The following is a 21,997-nucleotide window of genomic DNA, read 5'->3' as shown; positions in this document are numbered from 1 at the left end:
TTTAAAACCTGAGAATGCAAATAAGAAAAGGAGCCTGCCCTCAAGCAGCTTATACTCTAAGTGGTCCTCAAGCTTTTTAAATAGGGGCCAGTTCACTGTCCCTCTGACCGTTGGAGGGCCGGACTATAGTAAAAACAAAAACTCACACTCTGTCTCTGCCCCTCAGCCCATTTGCTATAACCCTGCGGCCCCCATAAACATCCTCAGCGGGCTGCACCTGGACCAAGGGCCGTACTTTGAGAACCCCTGCTCTAAGGGAAAGCGGAAAGGGGGAGGGTGATGAAAATGAGGATGTAGTGGAACCAAGCAGAGCAGCAGGTGTTCTGCTCCTTCCACTAATAAAGGAAGACCAGGGGAGGAAATATTCTCTCAATTGTACCCTCGCGCCCACCGTGATACGTCGGTGCTACGGTTATGCCCATTTTACAAAGGAGGGCACAGAGGCTGACCGCAGTCCCCGGCGCTTTTTTCCCCCTCCTCCCCCTCCTCCTCTTCCCCAGGGTCTCGAACCCAGCCCAGCTCCTCCCGGCGGGCTCCCCTCCTCCGGAAGACGCTTAGAAAGCAGAAATAACACTACTTTTTTCCCAATCCACATTCCCTGGTGCTCTAGCGAGCTCGGCCGCTTCCTCCGGGCTCCAGGAACAGCCCCACCCCCCGTTACCGAGGCAATCGTAGCTAGGGGCGAGGCCTTATCTTACCCTCTCGCAAGGCTGGAGGCAGCGGCCTCGCGCGTGCCCTCAAGAGGACGCTCATGCCGATCCCGGAGTCGCAGCACGCGCCTAGAACTCACCGCCGCCACCTCAGGAGCCGAAGCCGGAGCCGCGTCGTAGCTCTGCCACGCTTCTTCCCCTTCCGCTCCCGACGTTCTGTGCCGCCCCCTCCGTACTGCTCGCCGGAAGTAGCGTTAGCGTCATCGCAGGGAGGCGAAAGTGACGCTGAGGGGAGCGCGTCCTGCCGGACTAGTGCCATGGCTCCTCAGAAGCCCCGCGTGGAGTTTCACCCCAAGAAGCCCTGGGGGCCTGGGAAGGCGGAGGCGGCGGCGGCGGCTGTTGAGGACGATGAGGAAGATAATGGGGAAGACGGAGAGGAGGACGACTTCACCCTGGAGGAGGTGCTGCGGCTCGGAGGCACCAAAGTAAGAAGGCCTAGCCCCACGCGGGACGGGTGACCGAGGCGGGGGGCCCCGGAGCAGGGAGGGGGCGGGCACGAAGCTCGGGTCTTTTCCACTTTCCTTCTATTACCACTTCCAGATAAACCGACAAAAAGACTTTCGGGGTTCTACTTGTGTTTGTGTGGGAAGGGGCCCTGCCCCGTGGAACCACGCCGTCTAGTCCCACTTTAGAGATCCCAGGTCCCTCCCCTCCCGACGCCACGTGGGTGACCAGCACGGGAGGGGGAGGGGGAAAGGGAATACGAATCTCGATTTGCTGCTTCGTGCATGATCCGAAGTCAGGTCTATAAACATTTTTTAGAGCTTGCCGGGTGCCTGGTCTATTGCAGCGGCGTTGAAATCTCAAGTTTCTTCCCATTTAGCCAGCCAAGCGATTTTCCTAAAAGCATACGTCTGACCGTGTCACCCTTCTCCGAACCCCCAGGATCTGTTTGTCTTCGAAAGCCCCTCCTAACCCAGCCTTCCCCCATTGTGCCCTTCCTGCAGACTCTTCAGTCCAGTAACACACAGAATGAGACATTGTCTCTTGATTCCAGTCAATGTGTCCGGAATATTCTCCTTTCTCATCTATAGCTTAAGGGGTCTCTGAGTTACATGAGGCAACAGCACAAATTCCTCCTTCTACAGAGAGAGTTTCCCAGTACCTCTTACTAGTGGTTATCTTAACCTGTTGGTTATTTTCTTATTTATTCTGTATTTAGCTTGTGTGAATATATGTTTGCATATTGTCTCAATATTCCTTAAGGACCGAGAGGGCCTTTTTTGCCTTTCTTTGTACACACAACTCCGAGCATACAGTAAACACTTAATAAATACTGACTTGGCAACTGTTTGAATTTGGGGAGGTCAAGTTGGGGTGAGCTTTGGAGAATAAATCTTACCAGCTTTTTCTGAAATCAGTCTGCTCATCATTTTATACAGAACAAAAATATTCCATTACATTCATAGACCATAAGTTATTCAGCCATTCCTCAACTGATGGGCATCCAGTTAATTTTCAGTTTCCTGCCACTACATAAAAGGGCTGTAACAAATATTTTTGTACATGTTGGTTCTTTTCCCCTTTTTATGATTTCATTAGGATGTAAATCTAGTAGAGACACTACTGGATCAAAGGGTATTGTGCTTTGCTTTTATAGAGGGCTTTAGGTGGCACAGTGGCTAAATATCTGTGCTTGCAGTTGGGAAGACCTGAGTTCAACTCTAACCTCAACCTTAGACATTAGGTGTGTGAATCTGGGCAAGTCACTAAAATCTCTACTTGCCTCAGTTTCCTCACCTGTAAAGGAGGAATAAAAGCACTTACTTCTGAAGCACTTCAGAGTCATTCCCTATCACTTCTTTACTCATCCTCCCAATTCATTTTTTAGCAGCAGAGCTACGATTCAAATCCAGTCCTTTGATAGGAAATTCAAACAATTTTTTGATCATTTAGGGATGTGCGAATATGAATACAGAAATGAGACAAGTGAAATTACTGGGGTTTTTTAACATATGAGTAAGAACCATCCAATGTGATTGACTAGTTATATCAGATGTCTTCAACTGCAGAATCAACTTAGATGATTTTCCAATCATTTTTAAAGTTACTTTGACATGCTAATAATCACTAATATTCACTTGAGATCTTTAAAGTATATGATATGTTTGTTTTTTACATTTTTTTATATTTTAATGCAGCAAGATTATCTTATGCTGGCAACTTTGGATGAAAATGAAGAACTTGTGGATGGAGGCAAAAAAGAAATGATTGATGACCTTCAGCAGGGTGAACTAGAAGCATTTATCAAAAGTCTGGGTGTATCCAACTATTCAAAGAATTTGGTCTTGGAAGAGGACAAGGAGCTAGTAGGAAACAAAGTCAATGATAAAGAAGCTAAAGTGTCTAAAATAGAAAAGAAAAAAGAGACTTCAGCAGAAAACAAAAAAGCACCAGCTAATAAGGATAAAAAAAGTTTGAAGAAGCAAGCACAAGCCATTGATGAAGATAGTAGTACAAAACCAGCTATAAAAAAAGATAAACAACAAGACATCTTTGAATTTTATGCTAGACCAACATTGCTGATCAAAACTGGGGGGAAATGGTATGATCTGGAATATACCAATGAATATTCCTCAGAACCTCAGTCAAAAGTTATTGTATCCCAATACAAAGCTTTGGCTCAGAAACTGTATCAACATGAAATCGACTTATTTAAGAATAAGACAAGCAATCAGAAGGGTGGCTCCTCTTCTACATGGATGAAAGCTATAGTGTCATCTGGGACCTTGGGTGACAGACTGGCTGCCATGATCCTCCTTATTCAGGATGATGCCATCCATACACTACAATTTGTGGAGACCCTTGTGAATCTTATCCAAAAAAAGGGTAGTAAAGGGCAAAGTCTGATGGCTTTAGATACTTTTAAAGAATTGCTCATTACAGACCTTTTACCAGACAATCGTAAACTGCGAACATTTACCCAGCATCCTTTCAACAAAATAGAACAATTGTCCAGTGGTAATAGGGATACAAGGGATAGGCGATTGATATTGTGGTATTTTGAACATCAGCTCAAACACTTAGTAGCTGAGTTTGTGCAAGTTTTAGAAACTTTAGGTCATGACTCCTTAGTTGCAACTAAAACTCAAGCACTTAGAGTGGCTCATGAGATTCTTTCTAATAAACCTGAAGAAGAAAAAGCTTTTCTAGTACAGCTGGTAAATAAACTTGGAGACCCCCAAAACAAAATAGCCACCAAAGCCTCCCATCTATTAGAGACTTTACTTCATAAACATCCGAACATGAAAGGAGTTGTGTGTAGTGAAATTGAGAGGCTAATCTATCGATCAAATATTAGCTCCAAAGCCCAATACTATTCTATTTGTTTTTTAAATCAAATAGTACTTTCTCATGATGAAAGTATTTTGGCTAACAAACTAATAACTCTTTATTTTTGCTTTTTCCGGACTTGTATCAAGAAAAATGATATTGAGTCTAAAATGCTTAGTGCCCTTTTAACTGGAGTAAATAGAGCTTATCCATATGCTGAAATCAGTGATGAAAAAGTAAAAGAACAGCTGGATACACTGTTCAGAGTGTTACATCTTGTGAATTTTAATACCAGTGTTCAAGCCCTAATGTTGCTTTTTCAAGTAATGGATTCTCATCAGACAATATCAAACCGATATTATGCAGCCTTATACAAGTAAGTAACCTTCAGTTGACTATTTGTAAATGTACTGCAATGATTTAATCTCTGGATCATAGGCAGAAGACTTTATAATTCTTTGTAGGACTTTGCCTTGGAAAAAGGAGCAGGATTCATGAACTTCATAAATTTTTGCCCTCTAGTATCTCCAGAATTTTATGTTTTCACTTTAGCATTTAATAGAGTAAAAAACTTTTTTTTTTTTTTTTTTTTTTTTTTTTTTTTTTTTTTTTTTTTAATTTAGTGCTTGAAAACAGTCCATTGCATATAAAAAAGCAAAGTTAGCACTTGCTTTTCTTATAGTCTTTGTATTGTAGCTTGGTAAGATGTAACAGAGTTTAGAGCCAGGATATAATTTTGAGACAATTCAGTTCATCCCCCTATTTTTACAGATGAAGAAGCTAAGTGCTCTCTCTGCATCAGATTTGTAATTAGAGAGTCTGACCTTTTTAGTCCTCCCTCTTCCAAATAGTAGGCTGATTTGTCATTGAACTTTTGTTTGACCTTTGTCTCCTCATTTGTAAAATGGGACATTCAGAAAGAGCCAATCTGAGAGGACTTTGTGGGGCCTTCCAAGGAATTTTAACTCTGTTTTTATAGCTTTGGGTTTGATAAGGTAGACTGAGACATGTATCAGTTTTGTTAGGATTTGTCATGTCTGACTCTTTGTGACCCATTTGGGGTTTTCTTGGCGAAGTGGTTTATCATTGGAGTCATTTGCCATTATTTTTCCAGCTCATTTGAGAAATATCATAAGGCAAATTGAGAATTAGGAAACTGAGGCAAATAGGGTTAGGATTCTACTCCAGAATAAATAAAAGAAGTGAGGCCAGATTTGAGCCTTCCTGGGAACAGTGCTGTATCCACTGGGCCACCTAGCTGCCCACATATGTCAAAGCATGAAATAATTTTGACTAGCTTACTTGTGGCATATAACTGACTAATCTGCTATTCATATCTTTCCATTGTCCCCTGTCATTTTGTTTATTTGCACTATAAAATCTTACACAAAGTTGTTAAAATAGGAGTTATCTCTTCTAGCTGTGACACTGCTAACTGGCATGGTAAGAACTCAAGAAGTTTGAAATTTAACTGCTTTTCATTTCATTGTCATATGTATTATAAAGAACAAATATCAATGAAATAAGACAGTATTTCAATTCATTAAGCTGAGATCATTGAGGGCTTCAGAAATACTTATCTTGTTTGAAATAAGCACTTGTCACAAGAAAAATGTCATTTTGTGTTATCAGATTCTTTTTTTTTTTTCCCTGTTTCTCTGACAATGGATAAGGAATGGTGTGTTAATGGCTGAAAGTGAAATGCAAGAGGAAGTAGAGGAATTATAGTAGCAAAGACTTAGAGGATTGACGTTTTTACTGAAGTACTCTAAATGAGTAAAAGATTCAGGATTCAAAATGATTGTATATGTCTCATCACAATTAGTTTTTGCTCTATTGTACCAATGTTCAGTGTTTTCATTAAGTGGTACATTGCTAAGGCTGGAGACCAGTTAAGTATTTCATGCAGCTATGGTTTTCTGATACCTTCATTCAACTTGATATTTCTATCATTCATTCTCTTCCACACCTATTATAATAAAAGTGATGATCCCTTAGTCTAGGACACCAGTAAGGTTAGGAAATCAGTTCTTAAAACAATTAACTTCATTCTTTAATCGTATGGGGTTAGACAGTATCTAAATTTTTTGCTAAATAACATATTTTGTAAATAAACATAATTGACATTTCATTCTACAGGAAGCTGTTAGACCCAGGTTTGCTATTATGTTCCAAGCAGTCTATGTTTCTTAATCTTGTCTACAAGTCTCTGAAAAGTGATATAGTTTTACGTCGGGTGAAGGCATTTGTAAAGAGGCTACTCCAAGTCACTTGTGGACAGATGCCATCATTCATCTGTGGAGCTCTGTACCTTGTGTCTGAGATCCTTAAAGCAAAACCAGCATTACGAACTCAACTGCATGAGCATCTGGTATGTTTAAAAGCTTTAAAAAAATCTGATGGCTGAAATGTATTTAGGTTTGTCTTTGAATATGTGGGGGAATTTGATGCTGTTTGTTTTTAATGTCTTTTGCCATTTTCTAAACAAAGAGGATTTGTTTAGAAGTCTGTCCAGTGTAAATGACCTTTATGTTCTATTGGAAAGAATTTTCCAAGAGTTCAGGAGTGTCATGAATTCCAGATTCAGAATCTAGAAATAAGATTGTAGTTTTATCTATTCACACAAAACCTATTTTTAAAGAGTTGTACTATCTGCAAGATAGTGGCAGGTAATATTTTTTTTCTTTTTGGATCCAATCTCTGATTTCATTGGTATAGGAAAATCCCTCCACCATTTCAAAATAATACTTACTCTGGAACTTAATAGTCCTAGGGAATTATCTGAGACTTCTAAGAATTTATGCAGCTTGTCACTTAGCTAGTATATATCATAGGTGGGACTCAAGTCCATGGCTTTCTGCCTGGGATATTAGCTCTGTATCTGCTATTCTATACTTTATCTCATTTACTAATGAGCAGTTATGAGAAATGTTTCTTCAAAATCCTCAATTGTTTTTAGGGTTTTAGACCTTGTATGATTGCTGCTGACTTTTTATATTAAATATCCACAAAGTTTTAAACTTTAAAATAGAAAATTATTTTGAAAAACCTTTCTTATGTTAGGAATCTGATGAAGAAGAAAATTTTCTGGACTTAGATGAAGATGATGATACTGAAAAATTTACAGATGCTGATAAAGAAATGGAAAAAAATGCAGATGAAGAAATAGATAAGGATGAGAGCACAACTGAAAATCTTGTAGAAGCAGAAAAATCAGGTTCTGCCTCATGGGTTCATCTTAAGAATTTGGAGGGTAAGTTTTTATAATGAAGGTATTGAATTAAGTATAGCAAACATTTAAAGTACCTGCTCTGTTAGACATTGGAAAACAAGATAGCCTCTGCTTTTCTTCTTAATGGAGATAATATTGAATAAGGCATACAGTATTAATTACTCAGGGAGATTGCAGTGAATTATTAAGTGGGAATGAGGAATGATATGGGGGCCAGATGTCCTTCCTGAATCATATGAATTGAACTTGGAGGGGGAGGATAATTATTCCAAAAGACAAAAGTCAGGGGGAGAGAGGGTTTTAGGCAGGGGGCTAGCCCTCATAAAGATCTTGGGGGGGGCCAGGAGGAGGGAGGATTAGCAATACAAAATAAACACATGGAAATCTTGGTAAGTCATTTTGGAAACAAAGCTTGAAGCCAGATTGTTTTAAATAAACTACTCATGATCTTTGAGCAGAAGAGTGGATAGATGCAAATTTGTGTGTTGAGAATCTAGTGTTGGCAGCAGTACTATATTGTAGATGGGAAACACCTGAGGCAATTGCAGTAACCTAGACGAAGAGGACCAAATTAGGGTGATGGCTATAGCACTGTCCAGAAGGAAACTAGATGTGAAATGTCGTGGAGGTAAAATCAGCAATACCTCTGTAGGATGGGAGTATGAAGAGCAGAGAACAAGGGAAGGTTGCTTACTCTGGTGACTAACATTGCTCACCTATGATACTGGATGGAAAGCTTTTTCAGTCTTTAAATAACTTTGATAAATATTGTTGTTGATGAAAGAGAACTAAGCCTTTGACAGAGGGAAATTGGAAATAAAGTACTTTCAGGCAGAAGATATTGAGGTCTCTTGAACATATTCAGAGTTTGAGATGCCTATTTTTAATGTTTTAATTAAGTTAATTTAATTAAGTGTCTTAATGTTTTAAGGTGGAGATATATAGCCCTGGAACTTAGAGTGATGAGGCAAAGTTTCTGATCTCCATATTTCTCTTTTATTATTGTTGTTGATAGCTTTTATTTTTGCATCATTTACATTTCCTATTCTCTTCTACTTTTCTCCCAACTCTTGTAATAGAGAATATAAAAGGGAAAAAAGAATTCTGCAAAACCAATTAATTACATCAGTTGAATCTAGCATTATATTCCACACACATAGTCCTCATCTCTGCAAGTACGGAATGGAAGTTGATGTTCATAACACTCCTCAGGATCCAGTCTTGATCCTTATGATTTTATTACACTCAGTTTTGATTTTGTTATTTAATTCTTTGAATTTACATCCTTATAGTCATTGTGTATGGATCTGTTGGTTCCATTTTGTATCCGTTCATCTCTAGTGTTTCTTAGTTTGTAGCAATATACCATTCTATTCCACAATCATAGACCATTTAACTTTTCTTTAATCAGTGGGCTTCTGGTTGTTTACTATTCCTTTGATATTGCAAATAAGAACAGCTATAAATATTTTGTGTAGGGTCATTTTGTGGTGTTAAAGAGAATATACAGAGTTCTCCAGCATATGAACACTATAACCTTGAGTAATCAATACTAATAGCACATATTTATCTAATACTCTATGATCATAGAAAACTTTGTTTTGCATAAGATTTGATTTTCGCAACACTTCTGTCATGTAGCTAGTATGGATATTGTTCTCATTTTATAGTTATGGTTATGCTCTTTGATATCAGAGCCAGGCCTAGAACTCAGATTTATTGTTGCTCTGAAACTCTGTGTAATTCATTGATTTCTGAACTAAAAGTCAGAAGACCTTCAAGTTTTGTCATTTATCACTTCAGATGTGACCATAAACAAGTCATATAACCTCACTAAACCTCAGTTACCGAATATGTACAACAGGGACAATAACTGTACTACCTATCTTACAGATTGACTGTAATAAAAAACTCAAGGAGAAGATGGCAGTGTGGTGTAATCTATAGGCATGCACATGTCCTTGAATTAGCAAAATTATGTGGTAGATTGGTACTCTCAATCTGAGTGATAGGATTTTTCTTTCCTAATGTGGTATTTCATTAGTATGTGAAAATATCATTTCAAATCACCAATTTATTTATAACTTACAACATTTGAGAATTATCTAAGGGTAATGAGAGGCAAAGTGCTTTGTCCATGATTGTACCACTGGTAGATGTCTCAGGCCCTGTAGGATAGCAGTTGATGGACTGGCCTTGGAAGTGGGAAGTGATTGGGAAGTAATAATTTTGTATGCTTTTAGGTGGGAAGAACTTAAATACTTATGATCCATTGAATCGAAACCCTTTGTTCTGTGGAGCAGATAATACAAGTCTTTGGGAACTCAGAAAGGTAAAATTGTATGTAATTGCAAAGGATTTCTTTAATTTTTTTGTATAGCTTGTTTTGTAAGTAGTTTTTAAATTCTTAATAAGATGATGTGACTGTTGAATATGTAATTCTAATAAATGAAAAGACATGTTCATCAAATGTGTGCTCAATATTGGGAATTATTTTTAAATTTCATGTAGATGGGAAGGGAGGTCATATTTACTTGGTCACATTTTTTCCATATTGAATAAGTCCAATATTTTTTTCCTCACACTTCTGCTGTCTTTCTCCCCTTCCTCTCATTAAAGTTGATCCCTTAGGTGCTCTTGTGCTTGGTTTAATTCCAGGTCCAGTGTTTTAACTATATTGTACTGGTGTTGTTTGGTTGAAAGTCATGGAATATTTTAATCTCCAAGAAATCATAAAATAGAGTATCATTCAGAGGGCAGCAGAGAGGCATGTGATATATGAGAGGTTATAATACCTAACAAGCAAGAACTTGGAAGAATTAGAGTAAAAGATGCGTTTATTCCTTGATAGGGGCAAAGGACAATCTGGTTATGGCCTGTGTGCTGTCCCAATGCCTTAATGCTATCAAGAGAGAAGCTCTATCCCATCTTCCTCCTCTCGTCTATGAGAACTAGGGAGAGGATACACATAAGAATTACCTAGAATGGTAAACATGACAGGATTGCAGTCTACATATATATATATATATATATATATATATATATATATATTTTTTTTTTTTTTTTTTTTAAGATCAAATGATGAATTTGATTAAATTTCTTGCTTTGAATGAAGTCAAAAGTTAGGTCAAAGAAATCAAGAATATTTTGCAGTCAGTTAATAGTTTTTGTAAAGTTAATTTTTATATTAAATTATCTTTGTAAGGATATATTAAATTTAACACAGTTAATAAAATTACCCTTTTTTTGTCCTTGTTTGAATTTCCTCCTTTTCTTTTCCCTGTTTTTCTTGAAATAAAATAAGCATTGGTTTCTTTAAGTGACCAAATAATAAATAGAATTAAATAAGTAAAAAAAACCAAAATAAATAAATAAATAAATGAAATTTAAGTAAAAAATAGAATATCTAGAATTTAGAATAGAAAATAAAATTGCTGATATATCACTTAACATATTGAGGGAATTTGGCCACTTAAAGGAATTATTTTGTTTTTTAAAATAAATGAATCATTTTACAAAGCAGACTATCACTCTTTGGTTTATCTATTTTGCACATTCAGATCTTTTTTTTGCCTGACAATCTAACATTAGAAATCTGAAATTTAAAAACTTTTTTTTTTTTTTTTTTTTTAAGCTTTCTGAACATTTTCATCCATCTGTGGCCCTTTTTGCAAAAACTATTTTACAGGTAAGTCTGAAACAAAGGGAAAGACAAAGGTGTATAAAAGGTACATGTCTAACTTTCTTCTAGGTAATTACAAATAGATCCACAGAAAATCTTTATGTACTGATTGATGTCAGTATAGTTCCTTGTTAAATGAAAAGAGCAAATGATTCTGTGTTCTAACAGTTTGAATCCTGGGCCATTGCTGACTAATCCTTGGGAGGTTCTGTTTCCTCTTGTGACATATGGGGACTGATGGCTCTCGATTTCCTCTTTTCTAGATTCTCGTCTTCACTAGAATGTTAGCTTCCTGAGGGCAGGGCTGTCTTATTCTCAGTGCTTAGCATTTCCTAGTCTTTGTGTCTGTTTTCCCTTTGCAGGTTCTGTGAATCTAAGCTTAGCTGCTTATAGATAACTTTTTTTTTTTTTTTTTTTTACAATGTCATACAATGTATAGCATAGTAGAGAGAGCCCTTTATCTAGAGCCAGAGTCCCTAGCTCTGAATATCAACCATCTTCTTTGTACTTGAATGGATCCATTCTCTCAGTAGACTACATCATATCCCACCTTCTCCATATCAGGGTGGAACACTTGTTAACAATTAAGGCTCTTCAGAAATGGAAAGCGGGACACTTGATTTAAGTTCAGTTTTCCTTCCCAGGAGGACTCCAAATAAATATAGTTGAAAGAGGTGGTAAGAAAGATAGTCAGTTAGGAATTGAACCACAGAGGTGATTCCTGAGGTCCCTTTGAGCTCTTTTGATTTTCTGATGCTCTAATTCAATCAAGTAATTTCATCTCCCTATTGCTCAGGAGTTGTTCCCATTTTCTTTGTAAAGAAACTGAAGTTTATTAAGAGCCAGTAAGTCACATAACTAATACGTGGTAGAGTATGGACTCAGACTCACCTTTCTGAGTGATGTTATTTCACTTAAGTCAATTATACTCAATTAAAAATAGAGTAGGAGGAGAAAAGGGAGATAGAGAAACATAGGTATAGTGGTTAAAATATGTTTAATTCAACCCAGTATCATTTTTTCTTTATTTCAAAATTTCTAGAATTTTGTGTGGTCATAAATCTACCATTTAAATTCATTTCTTAAAAGGGTTTTAAGCTTTTTGCTTGTTTCCTGATTATAGGGGGATTATATTCAATATTCAGGAGATCCATTACAGGATTTCACACTAATGAGATTTTTGGATCGATTTGTATATAGAAATCCGAAACAACATAAGGGAAAAGGTGAGTGCTTCCTTGTGTGGTAAAGAATTTAGTTATCAGACTTTGTGGCTGCGGGTATATGATCACTAATGTTTTACTGGCTTAAACATTCCATTTTAGAGAACACAGACAGTGTTGTGATGCAGCCAAAAAGAAAGCATTTTATGAACAATTTGCGGAATCTTGCTGGTAAGTATGAAACTTGGAAGTTTGAAACTATTGAGAGTCACAGAAATATTATATACCTTTTATTGGTGTTATCTGTGTAATTGGAAAAGAGTGGCTTAACCAAAAACTTCTTATTCTCTAGAAAAAGAGAATGTATAATCCAGGACTGCTGCTCAGGCTTTCTGTGTTTTTGCCTAGATAGGTCTTGTAGTATTTTATTTTGTATTACTAACCTAAATAAGTAGACCTACCATAAAGAAAGAGAGAAGGCATTTTTATATTGATGTAATTTAAATTTTAAAATTTTAATCAATCCTTGGGTAGTTTTGTTCAGATTTTTGTAACTAGTCAGATTTAGTCTTCTAATTTCTTAGTGTTTAATAAACTAGTTCCTAAATTTTAATTTTTATTTCAGCATGGCATTTTAAAAATAGTTCTCATTCTTCACATTAATATTTTCTAAACTTTTTCTTAATTCAGTTAATGTTTTTGTTTGAGGATTTTCTCAGAAAAGATGACTTTTTTTTTCATTTTTTAAGATTTAAAAATAAAACTTAGGTAGTTCCTACAGATTTTCTTATTTAAGAGTAACTGTGTGGTTGACTATATTTTAATACTAGTATTTTTTAAATTTTTTTTTTAAATAAAATGATTTTGTTTCAACTTAAAATATAGTGACTGAGCCATTATCTTGTTTCTTGCCCACTAGGATAGCTTTAAGTAGTAGACAAAAAGCAAGTATATTTTAAGAATCAAAATGCTTTTCTGGTGTTTTATTGACTCTTTAGGAAGTTGGGTATGTTAGGGTTGACCCTTTCTTTACACTTAGTCATTTATTTTTAGCTTCTGGGTTTTCCACTAATCATCATTTTTGAGATCTGTAAAATATTCCATTCACTGTTTCGTGTTCTGAGGAGTTTTAATAATATTATAGTTTTGTTTAATATTATTGTTGAAATAAGATATTTTTCTTTTAATGAAAGATTTAATGAAATCTTTTATTTTTTAGTGAACAGTAAGGAATTCCTTGCAAAGGAAGAAAGCCAAATACCAGTGGATGAAATTTTTTTCTACAGGTAATATGATTTTCTTTCTTATTTCCTTTTTTAATTGTGATAGTTTAGAAACTTTAAGTGCTTTGTGTAATGCTTATTAAATCAAAAAATCTTGATAATTTTAGCTTGGGTTGCAAGTTTTGTAGAATCAGTTGTGAAGTATCAGTGGCATAAAGCATGAGAAACAAATTAATGAAATGTTAAGATGAATAGGAAAAAGTTCAATAAACTCAAAAAGATTTCTACAAACAGAATTTTGAAGTGATGTGTTATTTAGTAATTCCAGGAATTTGATAGTCCTTCAAGTAGTTTAATAGTTACAATCTAAAGATCTAATTCAGATTTAAATGACTTAAATAACTGAAATGGTCTATGTTAGCAGAAACATGAACCTTAGAGGGGAATTATCTAGAAAACAAAGTTAAATTATAGCTTACAACTTTCTTAGTTACAACTTACAACTTTCATCTACTTTTCTCTAGTAATAGTGGTGGTGCTAGTAGTGTTTGCTTTATGGTGACTTTGTAATTATCCTGCATGGTCATAATTATCTTTATACATTGCATGGAGACCAAATTAGAGTCTGCTTGAAAACTTTGTGGCTCCCAAATGCACTAGGCCTACCTATACTCAAAAGTTTCTAAGGCTTTATGAATAACACAGGGAAAAAAAGAAAAACAAACTCCCCCTCCCCCACACATAAATCCTGGGCTCATAAGACTTGAATTTGAATATCAGTTCTGACACAATATCTGGACAACTCAAATTCTTGAGCCTCAGTTTTCGCATATGTAAAATGGAGATAACGATAACTTTATACTTCTATTCAGGATAATAATTTATTTACCTGAATGTGATATATAAATGTTAGCTGTTATAGCTAGATGAATGCTAATGTTTGACTTGATTGTAGGTTAAAATTGAAGCACAATCTTTCGTCCTACCCGAACAATACTAGAAACTAATATTCTAGGGAATTGAGAGGATTTTTGGAATTTGTTCCTTAAATCAAAAAGTTTTAGCTATATTACTAGTTTTAGTATTTTAGTGCAGTTTTGATAAAGGCAGCTTTTGTAACCCTGATGATCAGAATCATAACAATCAAGTGACTGGATGTTTTTAGTTAAAATCTACTACAGCTCAGTGAGACTCACAGAAGTGACTGACCTTATAATTCACCAAGAGAAAATGAGTAGAAAAAGAATTCATATTGCCTAGTTTGACTTATAAGATTGGCAGTCATCATTAAGATCATAGATACATCAGAAAAGTGTGAAATAGCTACTGTCCATATTGTATAATATAAGTAACTGGTGGAATTTATTTCAAGGTACTACAAGAAGGTTGACAAAGAGAAACATAAACGTCAAATATCTTCAGATGATGAAAGTGTAGAAGATGTAGATGATGAAGAATTTGAGAAGATACTTGGTTTGTAATAATTTATTTATATGAGCAAGTGTTGTTGTTTGTTTTATAAACTTAGTCCCATTAGACCTTGTGCCCTCCCATCTTGGCCCAAGATGAAGTCAACAGAGAGGGTATTTAGACCACCTGCCATGCAGGTGGATAGACAACCCCTAAATAGACAACAATGTCTGTCAGTTCATATTTCTAGAAGAAACTCTCAGGTGAACCCAAAATAAAATCGGAAAAAAGTGGGCTGAACAATAGGTGGTTGATTTTTTTTTTTCTTTTTTTTTTTTTCTTTTTTTTAATGACCTCCACTCTTCTCCCAAGACAAAGGCACAACTCTTTCATACCAATATTCTTCCATTGGTGCTGAGTAGCTACAAATCAAGGTTGAGGATCCTGCAAAGGGGAAGCAAGAAACACATGGTAGACACTAGTAGACTTCACACAACACATTACCTGGAGAGGATTAGGCAGAAGTGAGGTAGAGGTGCTCATCAGAGAAGTGTGTGACTGAACAAGGCAAGCTAGTTACCTGATGAAAGTGAGGGATGAATGATGGGCAGCTGACACCTTCTCTTCCTCAGAAGATGAAGAGAACTTGAGAAAAACTCTTTGGGTTATATGCTTACTTATTCTGGGCCACTGGCCCTTATTCCTTCTTACTTGTCTTCCCTTGCTCTGTGTTCTCTGTGTCCCATAATTGTTGTTTATAGCCATCTGAACATGCAGGATATTTCATAAGTTCATGGAGTACATTGCCAGGAGAGATTTAAAGAGAGTAGAAATGTTATTAGATCAGGACATTTCAGTGCACCTTCTCCTTTATCCAGTTTGTATTATTTTTTGAGCTTGTTAGCTGGGTGGCTTTATGCTTAGGGTTCTCTACCCATGTAGAAAGTCATTCACATTGTACTCCATTGCCTAAAACTCTAAGATCCTAGCAACATTCCAAAGGATACTTCAGAATTTGTGCCTTTGTGTATATATTATTACAACAGAATGCTGAATTATGAATAGGCTAAATGAAATATATAATTTAGGTAGAATTTCTTAGTGAAAGATGATTTGTGTTTCTTTATTTCTTGTCCTTTATATGTTAAGGAGCGCTAGAAAATTTTGTCATCCACTCTTCCTCTTGGTGCCCCTCTTTCTTGTTCTCAGCATTATCTGCTCCCATAGGGGCAATGATTGCCTCTCTGTGAGTGACTTTAAATTCTGTGTTCTTAGCCCTTTTATTTCCAACTGCTTGTATTTTAATATTTCTACCTGGCTCCCCAAGAGTATTTCTCTTTCAGCACATATTTAAAACTGTAATTTCATCAGCTTCATCCTCCCAACCTTCTAATTATTCCCTGTCTCCCAAATTGCTCTTGGTTTGATCCCTTACCCATTCTTTTTTAGTCACCATTTGTAATAACCTTGCAATTGTTTTTTTTCTTTGTCATAACCATTTTCCAGTCCATCTTTTTAGTCATTACTTTGATCAAAAAGTTCATGCTTCCCCATTGCCTACCAAATTAAAACATAAAAAATATTGATTTTAATTATATGTTAAAAAAAAATTGTGAAGCATTTTAGAAAAAAGTAAGAAAAAGTAAAATGGTCTAAATTAATATAATACTTGAATGACATTAAATCTTGAATGCACCAGTTATTAGAATTAGTACTTTGGGAAGTACCAATACCAGTCAAACCATATGTGTTCTAGAAAAAAAATCCAATGTTTAATATATGAAAATTTTTTGATTCATCTTTTTATTGAGAAAAGATAAAAAGCTGATAGGGGAAACAAATTTGCCAGAAAACAAATTAACTGTTTTTAGTGCTCTTAAATTAATGTTTCCAAACTAGATGAGCGGTCTTAGAAAAAAATCCTTGATTAAAAAACATATGTAATTAGAGATCCATTTTATTGTATTTAAAGAGAAGTTACCAAAAAAAATTTTAATAGAAACTTATAGAATATGAAGAATAAGATTTAAGATAGTTGATATTTTGAACATTTGAGTTTGTTTTAACTAGATTCTTTTTTACTAGTTTAATTTTTACTATGATAAAAGTTCAGCATAACTTAGTATCACAAAAGACTTTGATTTTTTGGCGCTCTGTAGTATGTTTATATTAGTTATCAGTGTTATTAAATGACAGTGAAAATTAAGTGATCTGGAAATATAATTGTACACAAAATTTGTGTAGCAAATCAGTACTTTTCTCAGGCTGCCTAAAATTTCAGGATTCTGTAAGACAGATTATCACTGTTAATTTTAGTGAATATTTACTAAGTCTAAAGTAATTAAATCATAGGATGTGTTTACATATACTTATAAGTGAAAAGGTAATGAAATGTGTGGAGATCTTTTTTATTCTTGGTTTTCTCTAGTATTTGATCTTTGTTGTTGTTTTTTTCCTTGCAGATACATTTGAAGATGATAATTACTTTAGTGCTGCTGGAAAGGATGACCTTAATTTTGCTGGGTAAAGTACTTTTATTTACTTATTTTATTTATTCTTCTCATTTAATAGAACATTGTTGCCATACAAGAAAAAGTTTACAGTACTTTTATTTTATTTCTAGTAATGTAACAAAAAAAACCAAGGGAGCTAAAAAAAACCAAGGGGATGAGGAATCAGACTTGGAAGGTAGTGAAGATGATGACTTCAATGATTTGGATGATGAAGAGATCTCCTTGGGCAGTATGGATGAAGAATTTGAGGAAATTGGTGAAGATGGAGGAACATTCATGGATGTGCTGGATGAAGAAAATGAAAGCATTCCAGGTCAGATGGCATCTTTGGATGACAAGAACTTTGACTTGCGGGACTTTGGGGAAACCTTTCAGCTTTATTTTCCCTGAAGTTTATTTATCGGGCTTTTGCCCAAGTAGCTAATTCTTAGCATATTATAAATTGATCACTGTAGTTACTGTTCAACTCCAAATCAGTTTTTCGCCTGCTCTTTTTAAACATGGCACCATGACAGAATTAATACTAATAGACATTTTCACATAATGATAATAATCCTATTGATGTAGGTGAAAGTTTTTTTTTTTTTTTTTTTTTTTTTTTCCTGGAGAAGAAATTGAGATCTTTTGTAAAGTAAATAGCATTCAGAGTTGGGTTCTACAAGATGATTTTTCTGCTCATTTTCTATTTCCTCCCTTTCTTCCATGCCCTTCTTATTATTTCTATATTCTACAATGTTATGATATAGGCAAGAGGAGCAAGAGAGTAAGATTAACTCATGAGATCTTTTTTTTTTTTATTTTTATAATTATAACATTTTCTTTGACAGTACATATTCATAGGTAATTTTTTTTTTTTTAACAACATTATCCGTTGTACTCCCTTTTGTTCCAAATTTTTCCCCTCCTTCCCTCCACCTCCTCCCCTAGATGGCAGGCATTCCCATACATATTAAATATTTTATAATATATCCTAGGTACAATATATATGTGCAGAACCGAATTTTGTTGTTGTTGTTGCAAAGGAAAGATTGTATTCGAAGCTAAATATAATCTGGGAAGAAAAACAAAACAAAACAGTGCTCACAGTTTATACTCATTTCCCAGTGTTCCTTTTCTGGATGTAGCTGATTCTGTCCATCATTGATCAATTGGAATTGGAGTAGCTCTTCTCTGTGTTGAAGATATCCACTTCCATCAGAATGCATCCTCATACAGTAACTCATGTGATCTTTGATACTTTTGTTAAAATATTAATTTCTTGGGGATAGAAACTTTAACTTTAACTTTTTTTCCCAATACTTGGACCCTAGGAGTTGTTTGATAAATATTTATTGATTAATTTCACTGATTTTACAGCTAGCAAATCACTTCCTAATAACAAACCACCTCTAAGGCAACCAGATGTAGATAAAATATTCTATAGCCTCATTTTACAGATGACAAAGCATTTCACAAGTTAGCCTCACATAAGTTGGCATAAAGAGGGCACATATGTAGGGATTTCTAGTTATCGTGGCACATGACTGGAAGGGCTTGGGACACTGGGGTTTCTCTAGCACACCACTACATTCTTGGAATAATAAAGTGCTGACATGCATGAAAATTGGAGACTGTGCCAAAAAATTAATTATATTCATAATTAATGTTTTTCTAAACAGTATGTTTCAATTCAGTTTCTCTATTCCCTCTGAGACAGTTACTGTGCATGTGTTATGGTAACTTAACCACATTTGGAATGAGACCTGGATTCCAGTTCCCATTCTATTAGCTTTCCTCTTTGGGCCTTTTTCCCTATTAGAAAACTGAGGGGGTGGGAGTAAGGTTCTGGCCAACTATGAATTCTGTGAATTAGAACATTGTACATATGAAAGGAGCATGATGCTTTGCTTTGTGACTGTAATTCACCAAACTGGTCATATCTTCCCTCTAATATTATACAGAGAGTTTCTTGAGGGAAAGCACCAACCATCCTTGTGCCTTTCTTTGCATCCCTACTAGTTAGAACAGTGCCTGGCACATACTGAGTGCTTAATAAATGCTGGTTGACTGACTAACTTTAATTGTTCTATGTGTATTTTTTTAAGTAACAGAACTAGAAGATGAAGTCAGCACCAAGGTCAGCATTAAAAAAGGCAAAAAGAAAAAAACAGATGATGTTGACTTTGCTGCATCACTTGAAGGTAAGAAGAGTTTAAATTTCTTTTATACCTTTGTTCTCTTAGACTTGAAACTGTAGAACTAATGTATTTTTCCTCAGAAAATATTTCCATATTGAATATTTTTATATTTTCCCCTACACTGTAACTTCTATTAAAGCCTCTTGTAATATGCAAATCCAAAAACATGGTATTTTTCCTTTTTTTTTTTTCCTTTCACTTTGATTCCTACTTCATATTTTAAAATCTCCAGATCTCTCATTCATGATTAGACTACTGGATTACTTGACACCTAAGTTCTACTTTTATAGTATCTTTCTCTCTAAGATTTACTTCTGCTTTTATGACACTGAAAATGCATTCATTTTTTTTCCTTTACAAATCTGTAGTTCATCTTAGGGAGGTTTAGAACTTCTCTGATCTTTTCCTTGCTTATCCTTGAGCATTTAAAAAATGTTCAGAATTGCCATTGCTAATATATCTTGACTATAAAACTTCTGTGAGTTTTTTCCATATTTAACAGTGTAGCAGTAATGATGTATTTCAAGGGCATCTTCTGCCTTATTTTTTTTCCTTTTTTTCTGAAACTTTAGACCCTAGTTTACATATTTATATCAGTCACAGTTGTGATTCTCCTATTTATTAGCTTATTGGAAAGCTATCTGGTCTCAAGAATAAGGAAGACCTGGATTGAAGTTCACCTTTCTTTTTTCAGATCTGGTCCAGACACCAGATGTGTGACCATGAGCAAGTCAGTAAGACTTTGGCTGGCTTGGTTTCCTCAACTGTAATACGGGGATAATAATATCACTTAACCTCTCAGCATTGTTGTAAGGATTAAATGCGATTGTATTTATAAAAAAGTGCTTAAAAGAGTATCTGACAACTTAAATGCTTATTTCCTTTCTTACTTGAAAAGGATAGTGAGAATAAATAGCCTATACCGATACATGTACATAGAAATTGCTTCTTTTGTTTCTTTCATTCACCAGCATGCCCCTTGCTTCCCTCTAGCTTTCTGTCTTTGTGTGCACTTCTGTCTTTACCTGTGAAGTGGGGGAAATAGAATTCTTTAGCCCCCAAACCACTGGTTGTGGCTCTTGTGATTTCAGAGGGCAAGTGAGAATGGAAGGTGGAATGTGAGGGCAGAGTAAAATATGGAAGGGCTAGGGTTTCTTTTTTATGTAAATTTTCTATCCAGCCTCATTTGGTACTTTTTTCACACTGTAGGATTTATAGCTCTAACCTACCTCAAAATGTTTCTTTTTTCTGCACATAATCTAGGATTTAATACTTAACACTTTTTACAGGTCCAAGGCAGAAAAAGAAGCGATCCTTCAATGACTCCAGTTTATTTGTATCTGCTGAAGAGGTAAGTCTAACATAGCTAAAGAGAAACAAATTAATTATCTTTTTTTTTTTTTTTTAAAGATAAAATTTTCATAAACTTCTTTTTTATTTTAAGTTTGGACAGCTGCTGGATGAAAATGTGGGCTCCAAATTTGATAACATTGGTATGAATGCCATGGCCAACAGAGATAATGCAAGTAAGTGGTTGTAACACTTAAGATTGGGGTCCTCAAATGTTATGTGAAAAATGACTTGATTATGTTGATTAATGTAACTGGAAAAGCTTGTCCAAAATTTCATAGATATGCCCTCTAAAAGAACAGAACATGAGTCATGTCTTCTTCATAGCAAAAGGGAATGTTGAGACCATCTGGCCCAACACAATGCACAATAATTACCTCAACTGTCTGCTAAAAAAAAAGATTTATCCAGTATCCTAGTGAGAGGAATAGATCAGTGCCATACTTGGCCCATTATCTTTCTGGACAGCTCCAGGTCTCTTTCTTATTGAAGCTTCCAGCCATTGTTTTGAGTTCTGCCTCCCAAGGCCAAACAAAGCCAATTGTTCTCCTGTTCTCTGATAGCTCTAAAAATACTGAAAGGTCATTATCATGCTATCCCTGAGTCTTCTCTAGGCTGTTCCTTCCATGGATGTTCTTATAGTAGGATATCTAGATAATGTGAGCAGTGTTCTCAAACTCTTCTATGGTCTTTAATTTATCAATGTCTTTTCTGAAATGGGGCTCCCAGAATTGATTCTGATTTATTAGTCATGTTATTTATTGTCAGCCCCATCATAATGAACTGTCATAATTTTGGACATTTAAAAATTACTCAGTTCTTTCTTCATATTAATTATATCTCCCGATGGAATGTTTTCCTTTTCTCCTGTTATATCTAGCTGTCTTCAGAATAATGGGGTGAAAAGGACCTCTCTACTAAAGATTGGCCTGTATGTTTGAAAATCCTTTTTGCAGTAAAAATATTTTATTTAATGCAATTACTCCACCAAATTGACTTTTTTCTTCAAAGGTATCAAACAACTTCAGTGGGAGGCTGAACGAGATGACTGGCTTCATGGCAGAGATGTGAAAAGTCTTATCAGGAAGAAGAAAAATTTCAGACAAAAAGGTCCAAAAATCATACACAAAAAGAAAAGACCAAGGAAATGAATGTCTTTCTTAAAAGAGCCAATTATTTATTACTTTGAAATTCAATTTGTTCATTCTTATTCTGTAGCTTTCAAGCTATTAATTAAATTTGTAATAAACTATACATAAGACCA

At 35.4% G+C, this 21,997-nt stretch overlaps 2 protein-coding genes across 4 annotated transcripts in view; one reads left to right on the top strand and one right to left on the bottom strand.

The window, feature by feature from the left end:
- NDUFAF7 (NADH:ubiquinone oxidoreductase complex assembly factor 7) overlaps positions 1-834 on the bottom strand; it is a 20,095-nt gene extending 19,261 nt beyond the window's left edge. Inside the window, exon 1 of the mRNA XM_074286600.1 lies at positions 699-834. Coding sequence (XP_074142701.1) covers positions 699-753 — 55 coding nt within the window. The 5' untranslated portion in view covers positions 754-834. The remainder of the gene's footprint in view (positions 1-698) is intronic.
- CEBPZ (CCAAT enhancer binding protein zeta) lies at positions 752-21,997 on the top strand. 3 transcript variants are annotated; one of them, XM_074286594.1, is made up of 16 exons: positions 752-1,135; positions 2,852-4,359; positions 6,123-6,354; positions 7,047-7,236; positions 9,459-9,547; positions 10,850-10,903; positions 12,021-12,123; positions 12,223-12,291; positions 13,280-13,346; positions 14,656-14,756; positions 17,156-17,216; positions 17,317-17,519; positions 19,297-19,386; positions 20,673-20,734; positions 20,828-20,909; positions 21,745-21,997. In XM_074286594.1, the coding sequence occupies exons 1-16, from the start codon at positions 752-754 to the stop codon at positions 21,882-21,884; spliced, it is 3,435 nt and encodes a 1,144-aa protein (XP_074142695.1). In that variant the 3' UTR covers positions 21,885-21,997. The 3 variants fall into 3 exon arrangements, with proteins under 3 accessions (XP_074142695.1, XP_074142694.1, XP_074142696.1); XM_074286593.1 differs by having other exon boundaries at positions 19,291-19,386; XM_074286595.1 differs by lacking the exons at positions 17,156-17,216; positions 19,297-19,386; positions 20,673-20,734; positions 20,828-20,909; positions 21,745-21,997 and having other exon boundaries at positions 14,656-14,789; positions 17,297-17,519.

The sequence above is a fragment of the Sminthopsis crassicaudata genome, chromosome 2, assembly GCF_048593235.1.
Source record: "Sminthopsis crassicaudata isolate SCR6 chromosome 2, ASM4859323v1, whole genome shotgun sequence".
NCBI lineage: Eukaryota > Metazoa > Chordata > Mammalia > Dasyuromorphia > Dasyuridae > Sminthopsis > Sminthopsis crassicaudata.
Note: the sequence above shows the minus strand (reverse complement) of the source record. Positions and strands in the feature narration are given on the sequence as shown.

What these genes read in the sequence shown, in the direction of transcription:
- CEBPZ (XM_074286593.1), top strand. Translation starts at nt 752, where the DNA reads ATGCCGATCCCGGAGTCGCAGCACGCGCCTAGAACTCACCGCCGCCAC. An exon ending in GATGAAATTTTTTTCTACAG is followed by an intron (nt 13,347 to 14,655) that starts GTAATATGATTT and finishes ATTTATTTCAAG; the next exon opens with GTACTACAAGAAGGTTGACA. An exon ending in TATTTGTATCTGCTGAAGAG is followed by an intron (nt 20,735 to 20,827) that starts GTAAGTCTAACA and finishes TTTTATTTTAAG; the next exon opens with TTTGGACAGCTGCTGGATGA.